Below are 20,883 nucleotides of genomic sequence, written 5' to 3'. Positions count from 1 at the left end.
GATGCTGCAATGAGAATGAATGTCAAGGTGTTTCAGAGCTGTGTCACTTGTACAACTGTCTGTCATGAACAGGAATCCAGTTTTTTCCTTTCTGTTCATGCTGGTCGTGGCAGGGGCATTGGGCAGTGCATTTTGTACCCGGTAGGAAGGAGGGAGGCATTTTTGTGCACTGGGTCAGATCCAGTTTCCTTTGTAATCAATGGGAAGCATTCTATTTCTTTCAGGACCTTTTATCTGAAATTTCCCCTTTGTCAGGAGGATAGTACAATGCCTATGGACATTTTGAGTCCAACTTAAAACTTTCAAACTAGGATTTATCAGGGACTGTAATGGAGCATTGGCTTTTGTGATGACCCTCTGCCCAGAGGAGAATTTCTCCTTACAGGGATTTAAAATTAACCTAAAATTGGACCTCCACTTGTGGCACCAACTCTAAACAATTATCAAAAGAACATTAAAAAAAAAGCCAGAATGAGCCTCTGTAAGAGTTACTTTTGGGGTTAGTGACAGATGTGGAAGCCATTGTTGATAAGTGTCCAGAAGGATTCAAGAGATTGAGGTTAGTGTTTGGCATGAGTAGTCCCAATTATTGGGGGATATTTCTGACTCTGCCAATCTCTCCCTGTCTGACCTTGACCTTCACCTTAATGTGCCTCCATTCACCTCTGTGTAAAACAGGTATAATTATATTTTGAAAGCACTTCACAAACACTTTATATGGCCAAAGAGACATACTGTATTATTATAGTAGCAATAACTTTTTACTGCAATTAGATGTTCCAATATTCACTTTAAAAATGCATGTCAAGATCTCAGATGTCATTCCAGTACTCTGTTCGTCATTCTGACCTCCCTCCTCCTCAAATGGATGCCCTTTGATTTTTTTGAATGTAGTTTGTTTTCTCTTGTTCATATAGTTTAAAGTTAAGGAATTGAATCTGAGCTAGTGTAGACCACCACAACTCCATCAACTTCAATTTGGAGAAAGGCACTTTACCGAGACGAGGTTAGAGAAAACCTTGCGTGGAGTGTATCTTTCTGTGCATACTCTGCACCTCCACCCCCAACTGTGTGAGTAAAATCAGACTGACCATGTCCACCAAGATGAATAACGCTAGATGAGTGATCTGAAAAGATCTAAGTGGCAGGTGCTTTCATATGATTTAGAAAGGACGTGAGATGCCCTTTTCTTTTGATGAGGACCTTATTAACTACGGAACCAATCTTGTTGCATGCATAACAACTTCAATGAATGTAAATGTTTTCCTCATTGTTTGTGGTTATTAGTGTAAAGCTACAATTAATGAAATTGTAATACCCAAATTATAATGCTGTATATCATGGCCTGGGTAGGGAGGACGTGAGAGACCTTGCCATGTATGTTTTGAGGTGACTCAAGCACTCGGGACTGGGCGTCTAACCCAAAGAGGACACCCTCAATATTATAATAATGAAACCCTTTGCACTTATAAAATAGTAATGAGTGTTTTTGCAATGCCTTGAAATTCATAATCCTGAGGAAGCCTCACATGTAGTATAATTGTTGTTAACCCTGTTTTATACGCAGAGACACAGAAGCACCTTGAGGTGAAGATTACACACTGAATCCACTTAAGGAATAAGTGAACATTAATTCCAAGATATGCTATAAAATGAAGCCTAACTATAACCTCAGCAAATTGACTGGTGCATGGAAAAGTTCCATCATCCCGGTAGATGGACAAGATGGAAAAATTCCTCTTGTAAAATTTAGGCTTTGAAAGTTACTTTCATGGGTCCCCATGCCTTTTCTATCCTCTACTCATTGCTGTGTGTTGCAAGCTGACTTCCGTTGAAGCAAGAGGTCTTGCTCTATAAAGCCATGACGAGTGGTACCATGTGGGGTGACAAGCCCTCGGTCAGTACCTATGCGCTGCAATGAGCCATGGATTAGGCCGTACCAAGACTGCAGAGGGTTTATCTGCCCACCACTGGCTGCTGTGACTAACTTGGGACCAATTGTCAGCTCTTTTCCTCAGGAGTGAGGAGTTTTAAGATGAAAGAGAGGTCCAGAGCTTATAGTGCATGTCCTACCATATGAAGTTAAGAACAAACTAATCCTCAAAACACGGAGGGAAAAAATACATCCGTTGAAGGGGTTACACAAAATTTGTTTCATAACTAATTAGACATACAGGAACAAAGGTTCTGTCTAATCCTCAAGGCTGTCTACAAAACTTTGTAAAAACACACATGACTCAGAGGTCTTCAAGCCACTTCTTTAACTCATTCTCTTCCATGAATTGGAGAAGTCGTATTTGACTCACTCTCTCTACGATCTTTGAGATAATGTCTCAGCGTGTTAGTTTTAATTTAGGACGGAATCTTGCACATACGCTGTGGGATTCTTAACAGCGTTAAGGGGTTTGTTTGGTTCTTTTCCAATATCTTTTAGTCCATTCTAAAGCTGCAGGAATTTTTTTCTTGAGGCTGAGAAGTTCAGGCTTGAATTTTCAGAGCAAGACGTGCATTTGTAACACTAGATCTTATTGATTTCAGTTGGAACTTGGGCATTCATATCCCATAGGTAGCTCTGAAAATTCTCACCTCCAATTTTTAATTTAGGGTTTAGGAAGAAATTCCCTACGTTTACTCCATAAATGACAAATTAATTGTTCTTGTTCCTTGTGAAGCAGTTGGCAAGTGACATTCATTGCGACAGGACTTCTTTGAGAAGTTAACAGATATTTTAGACAAAGGAAAGGCAGAGGATCTAATTTACCTCAATTTCAGTAAGGCATTTGATATAGCTCCACGTGGGGAATTATTAGTTAAATTGGAAAAGATGGGGATCAATATGAATATTGAAAGGTGAATAAGGAATCGGTTAAAGGGGAGACTACAACGGGTCATACTGAAAGGTGAACTGTCAGGCTGGAAGGAGGTTACTAGTGGAGTTCCTCAGGGATCGGTTTTGGGGCCAATCTTATTTAATCTTTTTATTACTGACCTTGGCACAAAAAGTGGGAATGTGCTAATAAAGTTTGCGAATGACACAAAGCTGGGAGGTATTGCTAACACAGAGAAGGACTGAGATATCATACAGGAAGATCTGGATGACCTTGTAAACTGGAGTAATAGTAATAGGATGAAATTTAATAGTGAAAAGTGCAAAGTCATGCATTTAGGGATTAATAACAAGAATTTTGGTTATAAATTGGGGACACATCAGTTAGAAGTAACAGAGGAGGAGAAGGACCTTGGAGTGTTGGTTGATCACAGGATGACTATGAGCCGGCAATGTGATATGGCTGTTAAAAAAGCTAATGAGGTTTTAGGATGCATTAGGTGAGATATTTCCAGTAAAGATAAGGAGGTGTTAGTATTATTATACAAGGCACTGGTGAGACCTCATCTGGAATACCGTGTGCAGTTTTGGTCTCCCACGTTTAAGAAGGATGAATTCAAACTGGAACAGGTACAGAGAAGGGCTATTAGGATGACCTGAGGAATGGAAAACCTGTCTTATGAAAGGAGACTCAAAGAGCTTGGCTTGTTTAGCCTAACCAAAAGAAGGCTGAGGGGAGATATGATTGTTCTTTATAAATATATCAGAGGGATAAATATCAGGGAGGGAGAGGAATTATTTAAGCTTAGTACCAATGTGGACACAAGAACAAATGAATATAAACTGTATACTAGGAAGTTTAGACTTGAAATTAGATGAAGGTTTTTAACCATTAGAGGGGTGAAGTTCTGGAGCAGCCTTCCAAGGGGAGTAGTGGGGGCAAAAGACATATCCGGCTTCAAAACTAATCTTGATAAGTTTATGGAGGGGATGGTATGATGGGATAGCCTAATTCTGGCAATTAATTGATCTTTGATTATTAGCAGGTAAATAGGCCCAATGGTCTGTAATAGGATATTAGATGGGGTGGGATCTGAGTTACTACAGAGAATTCTTTCCTGGGTGCTGGCTGGTGAGTCTTGCGCACATGCTCAGGGTTTAACTGATCGCCATATTTGGGGTCACGAAGGAATTTTCCTCCAGGGCAGATTGGCAGAGGCACCACATTCTGATGCTGGACTGAACTTGTTTCTATGTAGAGGCTATATGCTAATAAAGAACCTGGTATTGTTTATTGTATCCCAACCATTTTCTGTGTTATAATTTTTTAATGGACTGAAAATCCAACACATTAACGACAGAAATTTTATATAATTATACTACTTAGAAAGAGGATTTTTTCGGACAAAGACAGTAACAAGAATTCACTAGGGCTGGTTCCGTTGGTCACTAAGGGTAAGTAGGGCAAGAAGACTAAAAGCAGAGTACGGGAGCAGAGTTGGAGATACGAAGAGAGGGGCTCGGTCTATCTGTGCTACTCTCTTTCTCTCTCTTGCCCTCTCTTTAGGTCTCTACATGACCTCAATTTTGTTTTGCCTTAGTTGAGACTCACCAAGGGGAAAAAGTAATTGAGAATGGTGGCAAACAGGGCTTGTTTGTGAAACTCTACAGCTGCAATCAAGAAGGCAAATTGTGTGTAAAATACATCACCTTGGAGCTGGTGATAGGATATGGCCCTTCGCGAAACCATAGAGAGAGAGCGTTTCTTTCTTACTTGCTTCTTGCTTTCGTCCTTGTTTTCTTTTCTTTTGAAAATTTCTACTCCTGTTTAGTTCAAATTCAAATATATGTTACATTATACTACAGGTCTTATGGTTAAAATTTCTCCTCCATTCATTATCTCTTCAAAGAATGAAAGGCTTCCATGTTGTTAGGCCAAAAGAGTGTGCTAGTTTTGGACATCTCCACAAGGGTAGGGCACTTGCAGCTAGGGTAAGGGTTCCTATGGGAAGGGCTTACCGCCCTAGGGTTAGGGTTACTAAGAGTAGGGCACTTAGAGCTAGGCTTAGGTTTCCTATGGGTAGGAAACCCCTCTCTAGGGCTTGGGTTCCTCTGCTTAGGGCATTTGGAGCTCGGGTTATGGTTCCTACTGTTAGTGTGGCCCACCCTAGGGTTAGGGTTCCTATGGGTAGGGCACTTGGGGCTAGGGTTAAGGTTCCTACGGGAAGGTCACTTTGAGCTAGGGTTAAGGTTCCTATGGGTAGGGTGCCCTGCTCTAGAATTAGGGTTCTTATAGGTAGGGCACTTGGAGTTAGGGTAATGGTTCCTACGGTTACGGTGCCCCACCTTAAGGTTAGGGTTCCTATGGGTAGGGCACTTGGAGTAGTGTTAAGGTTCCTACGGTTAGGGTGCCCCACCTTAGGGTTAGGGTTCCTATGGGTAGGGCACCCCACCATAGGGATAGGGTTCCTAAGAGTAGGGCACTTAGAGCTAGGGTTAGTGTTCCTAAGGGTAGGCACTTCGAGCTATGCTTGTGGTTCCAACGGGTAGGGCACCCCACCCAAGGGTTAGTGTTCCTATGGTTAGTGCACTTGGAGCTAGGGTTAGAGTTCCTATGGGTAGGGCACTTGGAGCTAGGGTTAGAGTTCCTGTGGGTAGGGCACTTGGAGCTAGGGTTCTTTTTCCTATGGGTAGGGCTTCCCGCCCTATGGTTAGGGTTCCTAAGGGTAGGCACTTTGAGCTAGGATTAGGGTTCCTAAGGGTTGGGCACTTGGAGCTATGGTTAGGGTTCCTATGGGTAGGGCTTCTCACCCTAAGGTTAGGGTTCCTAAGAGTCGGCACTTTGAACTGGGGTTACGGTTCCTATGGGTAGGGCTTCCCTCCCTAGGATAAGGTTTCCACTGTTCCTGCATAACCTAGTAAACCTTGAAGCCTGTTATCAAGAAATATTGAGCACAGATGTCTCCCGTTATCTTTAATAGAATTTTTGAGTAGTCAGCAATCCAGAAATGTGGGCCTGAGCCTCTCCTGTCAAGCATCTAAAATTAATGGCTCGTTTAGAAAAACATTTTCTTAAATGTTTCCAGAACAAGGAAATTGTTATATACGCTGATTCAGCCCAGGTCCAGTTGTGTTACAGCTTGAGCTGATCATGAAACACTATCACTGGAATTCAAATGATCAGGTTTTGGAAGGCCTTCCAATTTAACAGTGAAGAAAGAAGAATTAAGTAGATATTTTAAATGGGTAGATTGGCCGTATTAGGGCATTGTGAAAGGCTCATTCCTCAATGGGAAAGGTTTCTTCCTCAGCAGTTCAGGACTTTAATGCTGCAGCTTTAAATCGGTCTTGATCCTCGAGTATCTCAAAGGAGAGGGATGAGTTGGGACATGTCTCTTTGTGATGTGGACAGAACGGAGCTTGCAGAAAATAGAAGAACTGAGGAAAAGAGGAAATAGAGACTGAGATGGATTTACAGCAATTGTTCTAGTTTCAAGGATATCAACTCTTACGCTTCAGGGTATCCTCCAGTAATGTAGGTTAGATCTAATTGATGGGGGATAGTGAAAAACTTCCTTTATGGGAAAGTGACCCTATACCTCTCTTCTCCTTTGTTACTTGCAACTCCCAGTAAAACCTCTGGTACTGACCGCTGATAGGGGGGGATAGGATTGCTCTTTATAAATATATCAGAGGGATAAATATTAGGGAGGGAGAGGAATTATGTAAACTTAGTATCAATGTGGACACAAGAATAAATGGATATAAACTGGACACTAGGAAGTTTAGACTTGAAATTAGACGAAGGTTTCTAACCATTAGAGGAGTGCAGTTCTGGAACAGCCTTCCAAAGGGAGTAGTGGGGGCAAAAGACATATCTGGCTTTAAGACTAAGCTTGATAAGTTTATGGAGGGAGTGGTATGATGGGATAGCCTAATTTTGGCAATTCATTTGGCAATTGATCTTTGATTATCAGCAGGTAAGTATGCCCAGTGGCCTGTGATGGGATGTTAGATGGGGAGGGATCTGAGTTACTACAGAGAATTCTTTCCTGGGTGCTGGCTGGTGAGTCTTGCCCACTGCTCAGGGTTTAACTGATCACCATATTTGCGGTCGGGAAGGAATTTTCCTCCAGGGCAGATTGGCAGAGGCCCTGGAGGTTTCTCACCTTCCTCTGCAGCATGGGGCATAGGTCACTTGCTGGAGGATTCTCTGCAGCTTGAGGTCTTCAAACTACAATCTGAGGACTTCAATAACTCAGACATAGGCTGAGGGTTTGCTACAGGAGTGGATGGGTGAGATTCTGTGGCCTGCATTGTGCAGGAGGTCAGACTAGATGATCATAATGGTCCCTTCTGACCTTAATGTCTATGAGTCTAGAGAGAGGCCTGATCATCTATAGAAATGTCTCTGTTCTTTTGTTCCAAAGAGTAGTCCGGAGGTATGGTCTGAAATTGAAGAGTAGAGTTGAATTGCCCTTAAATAAAACCTGTGCCCAGATGGTTGTATCACCCCTCACCAGATAAATTTTATGACATGTTCTTGGAAGAGACAGGCTGGTCTGGATAATTTTTTCCTATTGTGTTATCCAATCAAAAATTTGATTATTGGAAAATATTCATCTTCTGGGGGCTGAAGGACACAAAAAAGTTGACAAAATGTGTAGATGAAAATGTCATTTTTAATTTGCAGTTCCTGCAACATCGTGCCACGATAGACCCTTAGGATGTCATATATATGGAGTGTAATGAGCAAGAGCAACCTCAAAAGCCATTAGACTCTTATACTACATAAACTTGTGGAATTAAAGTTGAGAAGAGCTATCTAGTGAACAGCCAAACCTTCAAAGCACTCTAGAAGCAAAGGCAGTCTGTCTCCAAAGATACTCTGCCATTCAACAGGTCGGGACTTGACTTAACCATGCATTAACCAAGCAATTTGCTGGCCAATTTTCTTTTCCTTCTGAAAACCTGGGTGATTCTCCTGCAAAGAGTCACACCTTCGCTTACCATGAACCAATGATTGGTCTTCTTGAAACCAAAGTAAAAATGTACATTCTTTAAGTGACAATATATAAAAATCATTTCGTGAAAAGACACTTTGCTCAACCAGGTAATGAAAGGAGGAACTCTGGCCCTGTGCAGAAGGTTTGCATAATCCTATGGATCTCTTCAAGGGCCGGATTCACTCCATGGCTTTCAAAGTTGCAACTTGACATGTGCCTGGTGCTGCCTGCTCCACAGAGATGAATTTTTAAACAAATAGGGAGAAACAAGGAGGACCACAAGACTGATATTATGATGCTGTATAGTTTTTAATGCGAATGAAATTTGCAGTACAAAATTGCAGGAAGGAATAATACAGAGCAGAGTAGGCAAGTTCTCCATTACTTGTCTGCCATAGCATAATTCACAGCGAGATGTTTATGATACATATTGTTGGAAAGTATAGAACAAGTCGGGTCTATTCTCCTTTATTTCATGGATATTCGTGTGGGATTAACAGGGCCCACAGTATCCAACTCAATACTTACGGCCGTATCCCCCATAACTGCATAATCCCCCATAACCACTTAATCCCCTGTAACCGTAACCTCCCCCATAACCACACAGTCCCCCATAACCTCCCCCATAACCACACAGTCCCCCATAACCAGAATGGCTCCCATAACCACCTAATCCCCTGTAACCGTAACCTCCCCCATAACCACACAGTCCCCCATAACCTCCCCCATAACCACACAGTCCCCCATAACCACCCAATCCCCCATAACCAGAATGGCTCCCATAACCACCTAATCCCCTGTAACCATAACCTCCCCCATAACCACCCAGTCCCCCATAACCTCCCCCATAACCACCCAGTCCACCATAACCACTTAATCCCCCATAAAGGCCTCCATAGCCGTACAATCCCCCCAAACCGAAGGAGCCTCCATAGCCAGATCCGACCACAGGTGCTCCAACAGCTCCCACTTCACTCTGCTGAGGGAAAGTGCTGAGAATTGGTCCTGGGAGGGTTAGGACAACCGGTGGTGGTTTGATGAAAACTTCAGAGTCAGGGCACTGCCTAACGCACGGCTCATTGCAGCTGCCAGACACTGGACTGGGACGGGCCACTCCGCATTCTGGATAGCACAGGCTGGAGCAAGACATCTTTCTGTGATGGAGGTAAACCTGAAACACCCAACGGGAAACAGATTAAAGAGAAGGCACAAGTGTCAGTGGAAGAAAGGCTTCAAAGCTCGGTTACTATTGTAGTGAGATCTACAAGGTCCCGAGAGAGAGGAGGAGGGGGAATGGACTTAGTCCTTATGTTCATGGCTATTATTTCTTCTAGTTCCGCTTTCTACGCCTCTTCTCCTCTCCCACTAAACTTCCCTCCCAAACGGCCTATTTGAAGTCCTCTCAACGATTGTGTCTGAAAAGCACCAACTGGAATCAGTGTAATTATGTCTACCATGGACAGCTGGGATTCTGTGTTCAGTTTAGACATTTCTCAATGAGAACATGGCTAGAATAATGGTAATCCAATTCTTTTCTTTTTGGATATTGGGTGGGGCTCTTTGGAGAAAGAAACGACTAAAGGATTTTCTAAAGTCACTTAAAAGATTTAAATGCCCTAATTCCATTTAAAATTGATAGAAAATATATTTCCCAGTTGCATATGTTGCTTCTAAAATGCACCCTTTAGCTTATCATGAATCCACCAGCCGTTGCAACTGAATTAGTGCACAATGTAATTATGGAAAATCACCCTGATAAAAGTCACTGAGAGTATGTGCAAGATTCAATCTTAAATGCAAATGGACGCTATTAGGATATCTCTATGGTAAGAAAGAGATGGAGTCGAAATGGACTTACCGTGTACACGGAGGAGATGAAGTGCAGGGAAGTGTTTAGAAGAGTCCTGAGATGTGAGCACTTTTATACAGTTTGTAGGACTGCCTGAAGGATCTGAGATGCCTTTTGAGAAGGAGTCCTAATTAGTTACCAAACAAACTTGACTGCCTTGCTAAATCTGCCTTTTGATGGAGCTGCTTTCCTCGGGGTTTCAGATTGTTGGGCTAATCTCAAAGGGTGTGACATTGTTGCAGTCTTCATCTTTCTTTCATCTAAAAATTGTACAAGCCAACTGCACTGCTCATGTCATTCCACTGACTTTCTTGATGCTGCAATGAGAATGAATGTCAAGGTGTTTCAGAGCTTTGTCACTAGTACAAATGTTTGTCATGAACAGGAATCCAGCTTTTTCCTTTCTATTCATGCTGGTCGTGGCTGGGGCATTGGGCAGTGCATTTTGTACCCGGTAGGAAGGAGGGAGGCATTTTTGTGCACTGGGTCAGATCCAGTTTCCTTTGTAATCAATGGGAAGCATTCTATTTCTTTCAGGGCCTTTTTATCTGAAATTTCCTCTTTGTCAGGAGGATAGTACAATGCCTATGGACATTTTGAGTCCAACTTGAAACTTTCAAACTAGGATTTATCAGGGACTGTAATGGAGCATTGGCTTTTGTGATGACCCTCTGCCCAGGGGAGAATTGCTCCTTACAGGGATTCAAAATTAACCTAAAATTGGACCTCCACTTGTGGCACCAACTCTAAAACAATTATCAAAAGAACATTAAAAAAAACCAGAATGAACCTCTGTAAGAGTTACTTTTGGGGTTAGTGACAGATGTGGAAGCCATAGTTGATAAGTGTCCAGTAGGATTTAAGAGATTGAGGTTAGTGTTTGGCATGAGTAGTCCCAATTACTGGGGGATATTTCTGACTCTGCCAATCTCTCCCTGTCTGACCTTGACCTTCACCTTAATGTGCCTCCATTCACCTCTGTGTAAAACAGGTATAATTATATTTTGAAAGCACTTCACAAACACTTTATATGGCCAAAGAGACATACTGTATTATTATAGTAGCAATAACTTTTTACTGCAATTAGATGTTCCAATATTCACTTTAAAAATGCATGTCAAGTTCTCAGATATCATTCCAGTACTCCGTTCGTCATTCTGAGCTCCCTCCTCCTCAAATGGAGGCCCTTTGATTTTTTTGAATGTAGCTTTGTTTTCTCTTGTTTATATATTTTAAAGTTAAGGAATTGAATCTGAGCTAGTGTAGACCACCACAACTCCATCAACTTCAGTTTGAAGAAAGGCACTTTACCGAGACGAGGTTAGAGAAAACCTTGCGTGGAGTGTATCTTTCTGTGCATACTCTGCACCTCCACCCCCAACTGTGTGAGTAAAATCAGACTGACCATGTCCACCAAGATGAATAATGCTAGATGAGTGATCTGAAAAGATCTAAGTGGCAGGTGCTTTCATATGATTTAGAAAGGACTTGAGATGCCCTTTTCTTTTGAAGAGGACCTTATTAACTACGGAACCAATCTTGTGGCATGCATAACAACTTCAATGAATGTAAAAGTTTTCCTCATTGTTTGTGGTTATTAGTGTAAAGCTACAATTAATGAAATTGTAATACCCAAATTATAATGCTGTATATCATGGCCTGGGTAGGGAGGACGTGAGAGACCTTGCCATGTATGTTTTGAGGTGACTCAAGCACTCGGGACTGGGCGTCTAACCCAAAGAGGACACCCTCAATATTGTAATAATGAAACCCTTTGCACTTATAAAATAGTATGGAGTGTTTTTGCAATGCCTTGAAATTCATAATCCTGCGGAAGCCTCACATGTAGCATAATTGTTGTTATCCCTGTTTTATACGCAGAGACACAGAAGCACCTTGAGGTGAAGATTACACACTGAATCCACTTAAGGAATAAGTGAACATTAATTCCAAGATATGCTATAAAATGAAGCCTAGCTATAACCTCAGCAAATTGACTGGTGCATGGAAAAGTTCCATCATCCCGGTAGATGGACAAGATGGAAAAATTCCTCTTGGAAAATATAGGCTTTGAAAGTTACTTTCATGGGTCCCCATGCCTTTTCTATCCTCTACTCATTGCTGTGTGTTGCAAGCTGACTTCCGTTGAAGCAAGAGGTCTTGCTCTATAAAGCCATGACGAGTGGTACCATGTGGGGTGACAAGCCCTCAGTCAGTAGCTACGCGCTGCAATGAGCCATGGATTAGGCCGTACCAAGACTGCAGAGGGTTTATCTGCCCACCACTGGCTGCTGTGACTAACTTGGGACCAATTGTCAGCTCTTTTCCTCAGGAGTGAGGAGTTTTAAGATGAAAGAGAGGTCCAGAGCTTATAGTGCATGTCCTACCATATGGATTTAAGAACAAACTAATCCTCAAAACAAGGAGGGAAAAAATACATCCGTTGAAGGGGTTACACAAAGTTTGTTTCATAACTAATTAGACATACAGGAACAAAGGTTCTGTCTAATCCTCAAGGCTGTCTACAAAACTTTGTAAAAACACTCATGACTCAGAGGTCTTCAAGCCACTTCTTTAACTCATTCTCTTCCATGAACTGGAGAAGTCGTATTTGACTCACTCTCTCTACGATCTTTGAGATAATGTCTTAGCGTGTTAGTTTTAATTTAGGACGGAATCTTGCACATACACTCTGGGATTCTTAACAGCGTTAAGGGTTTTGTTTGATTCTTTTCCAATATCTTTTAGTCCATTCTAAAGCTGCAGGAATATTTTTCTTGAGGCTGAGAAGTTCAGGCTTGAATTTTCAGAGCAAGACGTGCATTTGTAACACTAGATCTTATTGATTTCAGTTGGAACTTGGGCATTCATATCCCATAGGTAGCTCTGAAAATTCTCACCTCCAATTTTTAATTTAGGGTTTAGGAAGAAATTCCCTACGTTTACTCCATAAATGACAAATTAATTGTTCTTGTTCCTTGTGAAGCAGTTGGCAAGTGACATTCATTGCGACAGGACTTCTTTGAGAAGTTAACAGATTTTTTAGACAAAGGAAACGCAGCGGATCTAATTTACCTCAATTTCAGTAAGGCATTTGATATAGCTCCACATGGGGAATTATTAGTTAAATTGGAAAAGATGGGGATCAATATGAATATTGAAAGGTGAATAAGGAATCGGTTAAAGGGGAGACTACAACGGGTCATACTGAAAGGTGAACTGTCAGGCTGGAAGGAGGTTACTAGTGGAGTTCCTCAGGGATCGGTTTTGGGACCAATCTTATTTAATCTTTTTATTACTGATCTCGGCACATAAAGTGGGAATGTGCTAATAAAGTTTGCAAATGACACAAAGCTGGGAGGTATTGCTAACACAGAGAAGGACTGAGATATCATACAGGAAGATCTGGATGACCTTGTAAACTGGAGTAATAGTAATAGGATGAAATTTAATAGTGAAAAGTGCAAAGTCATGCATTTAGGGATTAATAACAAGAATTTTGGTTATAAATTGGGGACACATCAGTTAGAAGTAACAGAGGAGGAGAAGGACCTTGGAGTGTTGGTTGATCACAGGATGACTATGAGCCTGCAATGTGATACGGCTGTTAAAAAAGCTAATGAGGTTTTAGGATGCATTAGGTGAGATATTTCCAGTAAAGATAAGGAGGTGTTAGTATTGTTATACAAGGCACTGGTGAGACCTCATCTGGAATACCGTGTGCAGTTTTGGTCTCCCACGTTTAAGAAGGATGAATTCAAACTGGAACAGGTACAGAGAAGGGCTATTAGGATGACCTGAGGAATGGAAAACCTGTCTTATGAAAGGAGACTCAAAGAGCTTGGCTTGTTTAGCCTAACCAAAAGAAGGCTGAGGGGAGATATGATTGTTCTTTATAAATATATCAGAGGGATAAATATCAGGGAGGGAGAGGAATTATTTAAGCTTAGTACCAATGTGGACACAAGAACAAATGAATATAAACTGTATGCTAGGAAGTTTAGGCTTGAAATTAGACGAAGGTTTCTAACCATTAGAGGGGTGAAGTTCTGGAACAGCCTTCCAAGGGGAGTAGTGGGGGCAAAAGACATATCTAGCTTCAAAACTAATCTTGATAAGTTTATGGAGGGGATGGTATGATGGGATAGCCTATTTCTGGCAATTAATTGATCTTTGATTATCAGCAGGTAAGTATGCCCAGTGACCTGTGATGGGATGTTAGATGGGGAGGGATCTGAGTTACTCCAGAGAATTCTTTCCTGGGTGCTGGGAGGTGAGTCTTGCCCACATGCTCAGGGTTTAACTGATCGCCATATTTGGGGTCACGAAGGAATTTTCCTCCAGGGCAGATTGGCAGAGGCACCACATTCTGATGCTGGACTGAACTTGTTTCTATGTAGAGGCTATATGCTAATAAAGAACCTGGTATTGTTTATTGTATCCCAACCATTTTCTGTGTTATAATTTTTTAATGGACTGAAAATCCAACACATTAACGACAGATATTTTATATAATTATACTAGTTAGAAAGAGGATTTTTTCGGACAAAGACAGTAACAAGGATTCACTAGGGCTGGTTCCGTTGGTCACTAAGGGTAAGTAGGGCAAGAAGACTAAAAACAGAGTACGGGAGCAGAGTTGGAGACATGAAGAGATGGGCTCTGTCTATCTGTGTTACTCCCTTTCTCTCTCTTGCCCTCTCTTTAGGTCTCTACATGACCTCAGTTGTGTTTTGCCTTAGTTGAGACTCACCAAGGGGAAAAAGTAATTGAGAATGGTGGCAAACAGGACTTGTTTGTGAAACTCTACAGCTGCAATCAAGAAGGCGAATTGTGTGTAAAATACATCACCTTGGAGCTGGCGATAGGATATGGCCCTTCGTGAAACCATAGAGAGAGAGCATTTCTTTCTTACTTGCTTCTTGCTTTCATCCTTGTTTTCTTTTCTTTTGAAAATTTCTACTCCTGTTTAGTTCAAATTCAAATATATGTTACATTATACTACAGGTCTTATGGTTAAAATTTCTCCTCCATTCATTATCTCTTCTAAGAATGAAAGGCTTCCATGTTGTTAGGCCAAAAGAGTGTGCTAGTTTTGGACATCTCCACAAGGATAGGGCACTTGCAGCTAGGGTAAGGGTTCCTATGGGTAGGGCTAACCGCCCTAGGGTTAGGGTTACTAAGAGTAGGGCACTTAGAGCTAGGCTTAGGTTTCCTATGGGTAGAAAACCCCTCTCTAGGGTTTGGGTTACTCTGCTTAGGGCATTTGGAGTTCGGGTTATGGTTCCTACTGTTAGTGAGGCCCACCCTAGGGTTAGGGTTCCTATGGGTAGGGCACTTGGGGCTAGGATTAGAGTTCCTACGTGAAGGTCACTTTGAGCTAGGGTTAGGGTTCCTATGGGTAGAGTGCCCTGCTCCGGAATTAGGGTTCTTATAGGTAGGGCACTTGGAGTTAGGGTAATGGTTCCTACGGTTAGGGTGCCCCACCTTAAGGTTAGGGTTCCTATGGGTAGGGCACTTGGAGTAGTGTTAAGGTTCCTATGGTTAGGGTGCCCCACCTTAGGGTTAAAGTTCCTCTGGGTAGGGCACCCCACCATAGGGATAGGGTTCCTAAGAGTAGAGCACTTAGAGCTAGGGCTAGTGTTCCGAAGGGTAGACACTTCGAGCTATGCTTGTGGTTCCAATGGGTAGGGCACCCCACCCAAGGGATAGTGTTCCTATGGTTAGTGCACTTAGAGCTAGGGTTAGAGTTCCTAAGGGTAGGGCAGTTGGAGCTAGGGTTAGGGTTCCTATGGGTAGGACACCCCACCCTAGGGTTTGGATTCCTATGGGGAGGGCATTTGGAGCTATGGTTAGGTTTCCTATGGGTAGGGCTTCCCGCCCTAAGGTTAGGGTTTCCTAAGGGTAGGGCACTTTGAGCTAGGTTTAGGGTTCCTATGGGTAGGGCATCCCGCCCTAGGGTTAGTGTTCCTAAGAGTAGGGCACTTCGAGCTATGCTTGTGGTTCCTATGGGTAGGGCACTTGGAGCTAGGGTTAGACTTCCTGTGGGTAGGGCACTTGGTGCTAGGGTTCTTTCTCCTATGGGTAGGGCTTCCCATCCTATGGTTAGGGTTCCTAAGGGTAATTGGAGCTAGGGTTAGGGTTTCTCTGGGTAGGTCTTCCTGTCCCAGGGTTAGAGTTCCTACGGGTAGAGCACTTGGAGCTAGGGTTAGGGTTCCTATGGGTAGGACACCCCACCCTAGGGTTGGGATTCCTATGGGTAGGGCATTTGGAGCTATGGTTAGATTTCCTATGGGTAGGGCTTCCCACTCTAGGGTTAAGGTTCCTAACGGTAGGGCACTTGGAGATAGGGTTACTGTTCCTATGGGTAGAGCTTCCTGCCCTAGGGTTAAGGTTCCTAAGGGTAGGGCACTTGGAGCTAGGATTAGGGTTCTTATGGGAGGGCACTTGGAGCTAGGGTTAAGATTCCTATGGGTAGGGCACTTGCAGGTAGGGTTAGGGTTCCCATGGGTAGGGCACCTGGAGCTAGGGTTAGGGTTCCCATGGGTAGGGCACTTGGAGCTAGGATTAAGGTTCCCACGGGTAGGGCACTTGGAGCTAGGGTTAGGGTTCCCATGGGTAGGGCACTTGGAGCTAGGGTTAGGGTTCCTATGGTTAGGGCACTTGGATCTAGGCTGAGAGTTCCTATGGGTAGGGCTTCCCGCACTAGGGTAGGGTTTCTAAGGGTAGGGCACTTGGAGCTAGGGTTAGGGTTTCTATGGGAGGGCACTTGGAGCTAGAGTTCAGGTTACTATGGGTAGGTCTTCTCACCCTAAGGGTTAGGGTTCTTAAGGGTAGGGCACTTGAAGTTGGGTTAGGGTTCCTATAGGTAGCGCTTCCCACCCTTGGGTTAGGGTTCCTAAGGGTAGGCACTTTGAGCTAGGGTTAGGGTTCCTAAGGGTTGGGCACTTGGAGCTATGATTAGGGTTCCTATGGGTAGGGCTTCCCTCCCTAGGATAAGGTTTCCACTGTTCCTGCATAACCTAGTAAATCTTGAAGCCTGTTATCAAGAAATATTGAGCACAGATGTCTCCCGTTATCTTTAATAGAATTTTTGAGTAGTCAGCAATCCAGAAATATGGGCCTGAGCTTCTCCTGTCAAGCATCTAAAATTAATGGCTCGTTTAGAAAGACATTTTCTTAAATGTTACCAGAACAAGGACCATTGTTATATACGCTGATTTAGCCCAGGTCCAATTGTGTTACAGCTTGAGCTGATCATGAAACACTATCACTGGAATTCAAATGATCAGGTTTTGCAAGGCCTTCCAATTTAACAGTAGATATTTTAAATGGGTAGATTGGCCGTATTAGGGCATTGTGAAAGTCTCATTCCTCAATGGGAAAGGTTTCTTCCTCAGCAGTTCAGGACTTTAATGCTGCAGCTTTAAATTGGTCTTGATCCTCGAGTATCTCAAAGGAGAGGGATGAGTTGGGACATGTCTTTTTGTGATGTGGACAGAATGGTGCTTGCAGAAAATAGAAGAACTGAGGAAAAGAGGAAATAGAGACTGAGATGGATTTACAGCATTTGTTCTAGTTTCAAGGATATCAACTCTTACGCTTCAGGGTATCCTCCAGTAATGTAGGTTAGATCTTTATGAGCAAGCGATCCTATACCTCTGATCTCTTGGTTACTTGCAACTCCCAGTAAATTAAAACCTGTGGCCAGATGGATATATCTCCCCTCACCAGCTAAATGTTATGGCAAGTTCTTGGAAGAGACAGGCTGGTCTGGATAATTTTTTCCTTTTGTGTCATCCAATCAAAAATTTGATTATAGGAAAATATTCATCTTCTGGGAGCTGAATATTGACAACACGTGTAGATGAAAATGTAATTTTTAATTTGCAGTTCCTGCAATATCGTGCCACAATAGACCCTGGGGATGTTATGTATATGGAGTGTAATGAGCAAGAGCAACCTCAAAAGCCATTAGATTCTTGTACTAAATTAATGCTCTGTGCATTAATTCATATCACACATTAGGTTCCTAACTGCTGCAGATTCCTTTGGTGTTGTCTAATTTGCTTTATTGGCTGAACAAATTCAGCCAGATGTGTTTGCAACATCCTTGTGAAATCCTTTATTGGTCTTGTCATTTCACCAGAGTGGAGATAGCTGCTGACCAGCTGACGAACACATCAAGGCAAAGAATGAGAAGAAGATCAATTTAATTGACTTATTACAGTGCAATGATGGGTGGGAAATAAAACAGAGAATAATAATAAATAAATAAAACACAGCATAATAGAGGCAGAGGACTAGGCAGCTTCTCCATTACATATCTGGCATAACATAATGCAGAGTGCGACGATTATGTTACATATCGGTGGAAAGGATAGAATATGTAGGGCCTATTCTCTTTTATTTCATTGATATTCCTGTTGGGATTAACATGGCCCACAGTATCCACTGCAATACCTATAGCCATATGCCCCATAACCACATAATCCTCCATAACCATAACCTCCCCTGTAACTACACAGTCCCCCATAACCTCTCCAATAACCACCTAATCCCCCTAAACCATACAATCCTCTGTAGCAGCCTTCAGAGCCATACAGTCTCCCCAAACCAAATGAGCCCTCAAAGGCAGGTCTGACCACAGGTGCTCCAAAGGCTCCCACTTCACTCTGCTAAGAGAAAGTGCTAAGAATTGGTCCTGGGAGGGTCGTAACAAAAGGTGATTGTCTGATCAGCACTTTGGAATCAGGGCACTGCCTAACGCATGGCTCATTGCAGCTGCCAGAAACTGGACTGTGCGGGGCAGCCCTGCATTCTGGATAGCACAGGGTGGAGCAAGACATCTTTCTGTGATGGAGGTAAACCTGAAACACCCAAAAGGGCACAGAATAAAGAGAAGGTACCAGTGTCAGTGGAAGTAAGTTCTCAAAGCTCGGTTACTATTCTAGTGAGGTTTATGTGCAGCCCAAGAGAGAGGAGGAGTGGACTTAGTCCCTATTTTCATGGTTATTATTTATTCCTATTTCTGCTTTCTATGTCTTTTGTCCTCTTGCACTAAACTTCCCTCCCAACTGGCCCCTTTGAAAACTTCTCAATAACATTGTCTGAAAAACACAGACTTGAATAAGTGTAACTATTTCTTTGATGGACATCGTGGATTCTTTGTCCATTATAGACATTTCTCAAAGAGAACATGGCTGGAATTATAGTAATCGCATCCTTTGCTTTGAGGAATTAACCTCTGTCTGGCAAATAGTTCTGTCCAGTATTAGACCGTAGCTCTTTGGTGTTCCAAACCTTTGGAATCAGCATTACTTGTTGATGAATGAATAGAAATTTTTCTTCCCTCCAAATGAATCACTAAGGACAAAATCCTCAGATGAGGCAAATTGATTCAGGTCCACTGACTTCCATGGAGCAACACTAAATTACACAATCTGAAGAGAAGCATCTCAAATGAGTATTTCTGTTCATAAACATAGGAAGTGCTAGACTAGATCACACTAATTGTCAGCTTCATCCATTCTTCTGTCTCCAATACTGAATAATAAGAGCTGCTTCACAGTAAAGTAGAAGACTACAGAATTGGCCCTGTGTGGACTAAGCAGGAGAAGATTGTTCCTAAAATAGCTAACTGGAAAATTGATAAGGGACTTTTTAAATTATGCCCTAATTCTATTTCCAATTATTATGAAATATATTTCCCAATTACATATGCTGATCCTTATCTCCCCCCTTTAGCTTAAGATTGTGAACTCACCAACACCTGCAAATGAATAAGTGCACAAGGTAATTATGACTAAACTTTCTCATCTCTGATAAATATCACAGAAAGGTTGTATAAGATTCAATCTTAAATTAAAATGGAACCTACTGACACATCTCTATGGTTAGCAAGAGACGGAATCAAATCGGTTTTACCCAGTTCAACAAGGAGATGAAGTCTAGAGAAGAGCCTGTAATTGTGAGTGCTTTTATACAGTGTATTGGACTGCCTGGAGGATCTGTGATGCCTTTTGTGGAGGAGGTCCTAATTAGTTACCAAACAAATTTGACTGTCTTGCTAAATCCTTGTTTTGCTGGAGCTCTTTTCCTCAGGGTTTGTGATTATTGGGCTAATCTCAGCCTCAAAGGGTGTGATGTTGCATTTGTCAGCTTTCTTTCATCTGAAAATTAAATGAGCCAACAGCATTCCTTGTGTCCTCTGACTTCCTTGGTGCTGCAGTAAGAATGGATGTCAAGATGACTCAAAGTGTATCAATAGTACAATTGGCTGCCATTAAGAGGAATCTGGTTTGGTCCTTTCAATTCATGCTGGTTGTAGTTATGGGCATTGGGCAGTGCATTTTGTACCTGGTAGGAGGGAGGGAGCCATTTTTCTGCATTCTCACCACCTCCATCCCCAACGGGTCAGATTTAATTCCCTTTGTAATCGATGGGATTCATTCCATTGCCTTCAGTATGTTTCTTGTCGGGAGTTTGTCTGAAATTCCCCCTTTGGCAGGGAGATAGTATGATGTCTATGGACAACTTTAGTCCATCTTGGAACTTTCAAACTAGGCCTTAGCGGGGACAGTAGTGGAGCATGGGCCTTTGTGATGGCCATCCGCCAAGGCGAGAAGTTCACCTTACGGACCTCCACTTGTGGCACCAATTCTAAACAATTATCAAAACAAAATTAAAAAAATCCAGAATGAGCCTTTCAAAGAGTTACTCTCAGGCTAGTGATGTATTTGGAAAGGTAAGTGTCCAGAAGGGTTCAGGAGATTGAAGTTAGTGTTTGTAATGAGTAGTCCCAACTACTGCAGATTTTTTCTGACTCTGCCAATCACTCTCTGTCTGACCTTGACCCTAATATACCTCTGTATCAAACAGATATAATTATAAATTTCATGGTGAATGATCTGAGGCATCCTCTGATGTAAGCATTTCAAAGCACTTCACAAACACTCATTAAGCTTTATACGGCCGAAGAGATGTATTATTATAGCAGTAATAGCTTTTTACTGGGATTAGATGTTCCAAAATGAAAGATTAGTTTCACTTTAAAACTGGATGTCATTCCAGTACTCAGTTCATGTTTCTGAGCCACAAAATTGGAGCTCTTTGATTTTCTTCCAAAGTAGCTTTGTTTCTTTTGTATATATATTCTTAAGTTAGAGAGGTTGATGTTGAGCTAGTGTAGACCAGCACAG

General features: G+C 42.3%; 1 protein-coding gene across 1 annotated transcript; it reads right to left on the bottom strand.

The window, feature by feature from the left end:
* Positions 1-8,350: 8,350 nt before the first annotated feature.
* Positions 8,351-8,983, bottom strand: LOC115639610 (claw keratin-like). The gene has a single exon (XM_030542594.1). It carries the CDS (start codon positions 8,981-8,983, stop codon positions 8,351-8,353), a length of 633 nt encoding a protein of 210 aa, XP_030398454.1.
* Between the last annotated feature and the right edge of the window lie 11,900 nt (positions 8,984-20,883).

This window comes from Gopherus evgoodei, chromosome 24 (assembly GCF_007399415.2).
Source record: "Gopherus evgoodei ecotype Sinaloan lineage chromosome 24, rGopEvg1_v1.p, whole genome shotgun sequence".
Lineage (NCBI taxonomy): Eukaryota > Metazoa > Chordata > Testudines > Testudinidae > Gopherus > Gopherus evgoodei.
The sequence above is the reverse complement of the archived record's forward strand: the minus strand, read 5'-3'. Positions and strand labels throughout refer to the sequence as shown.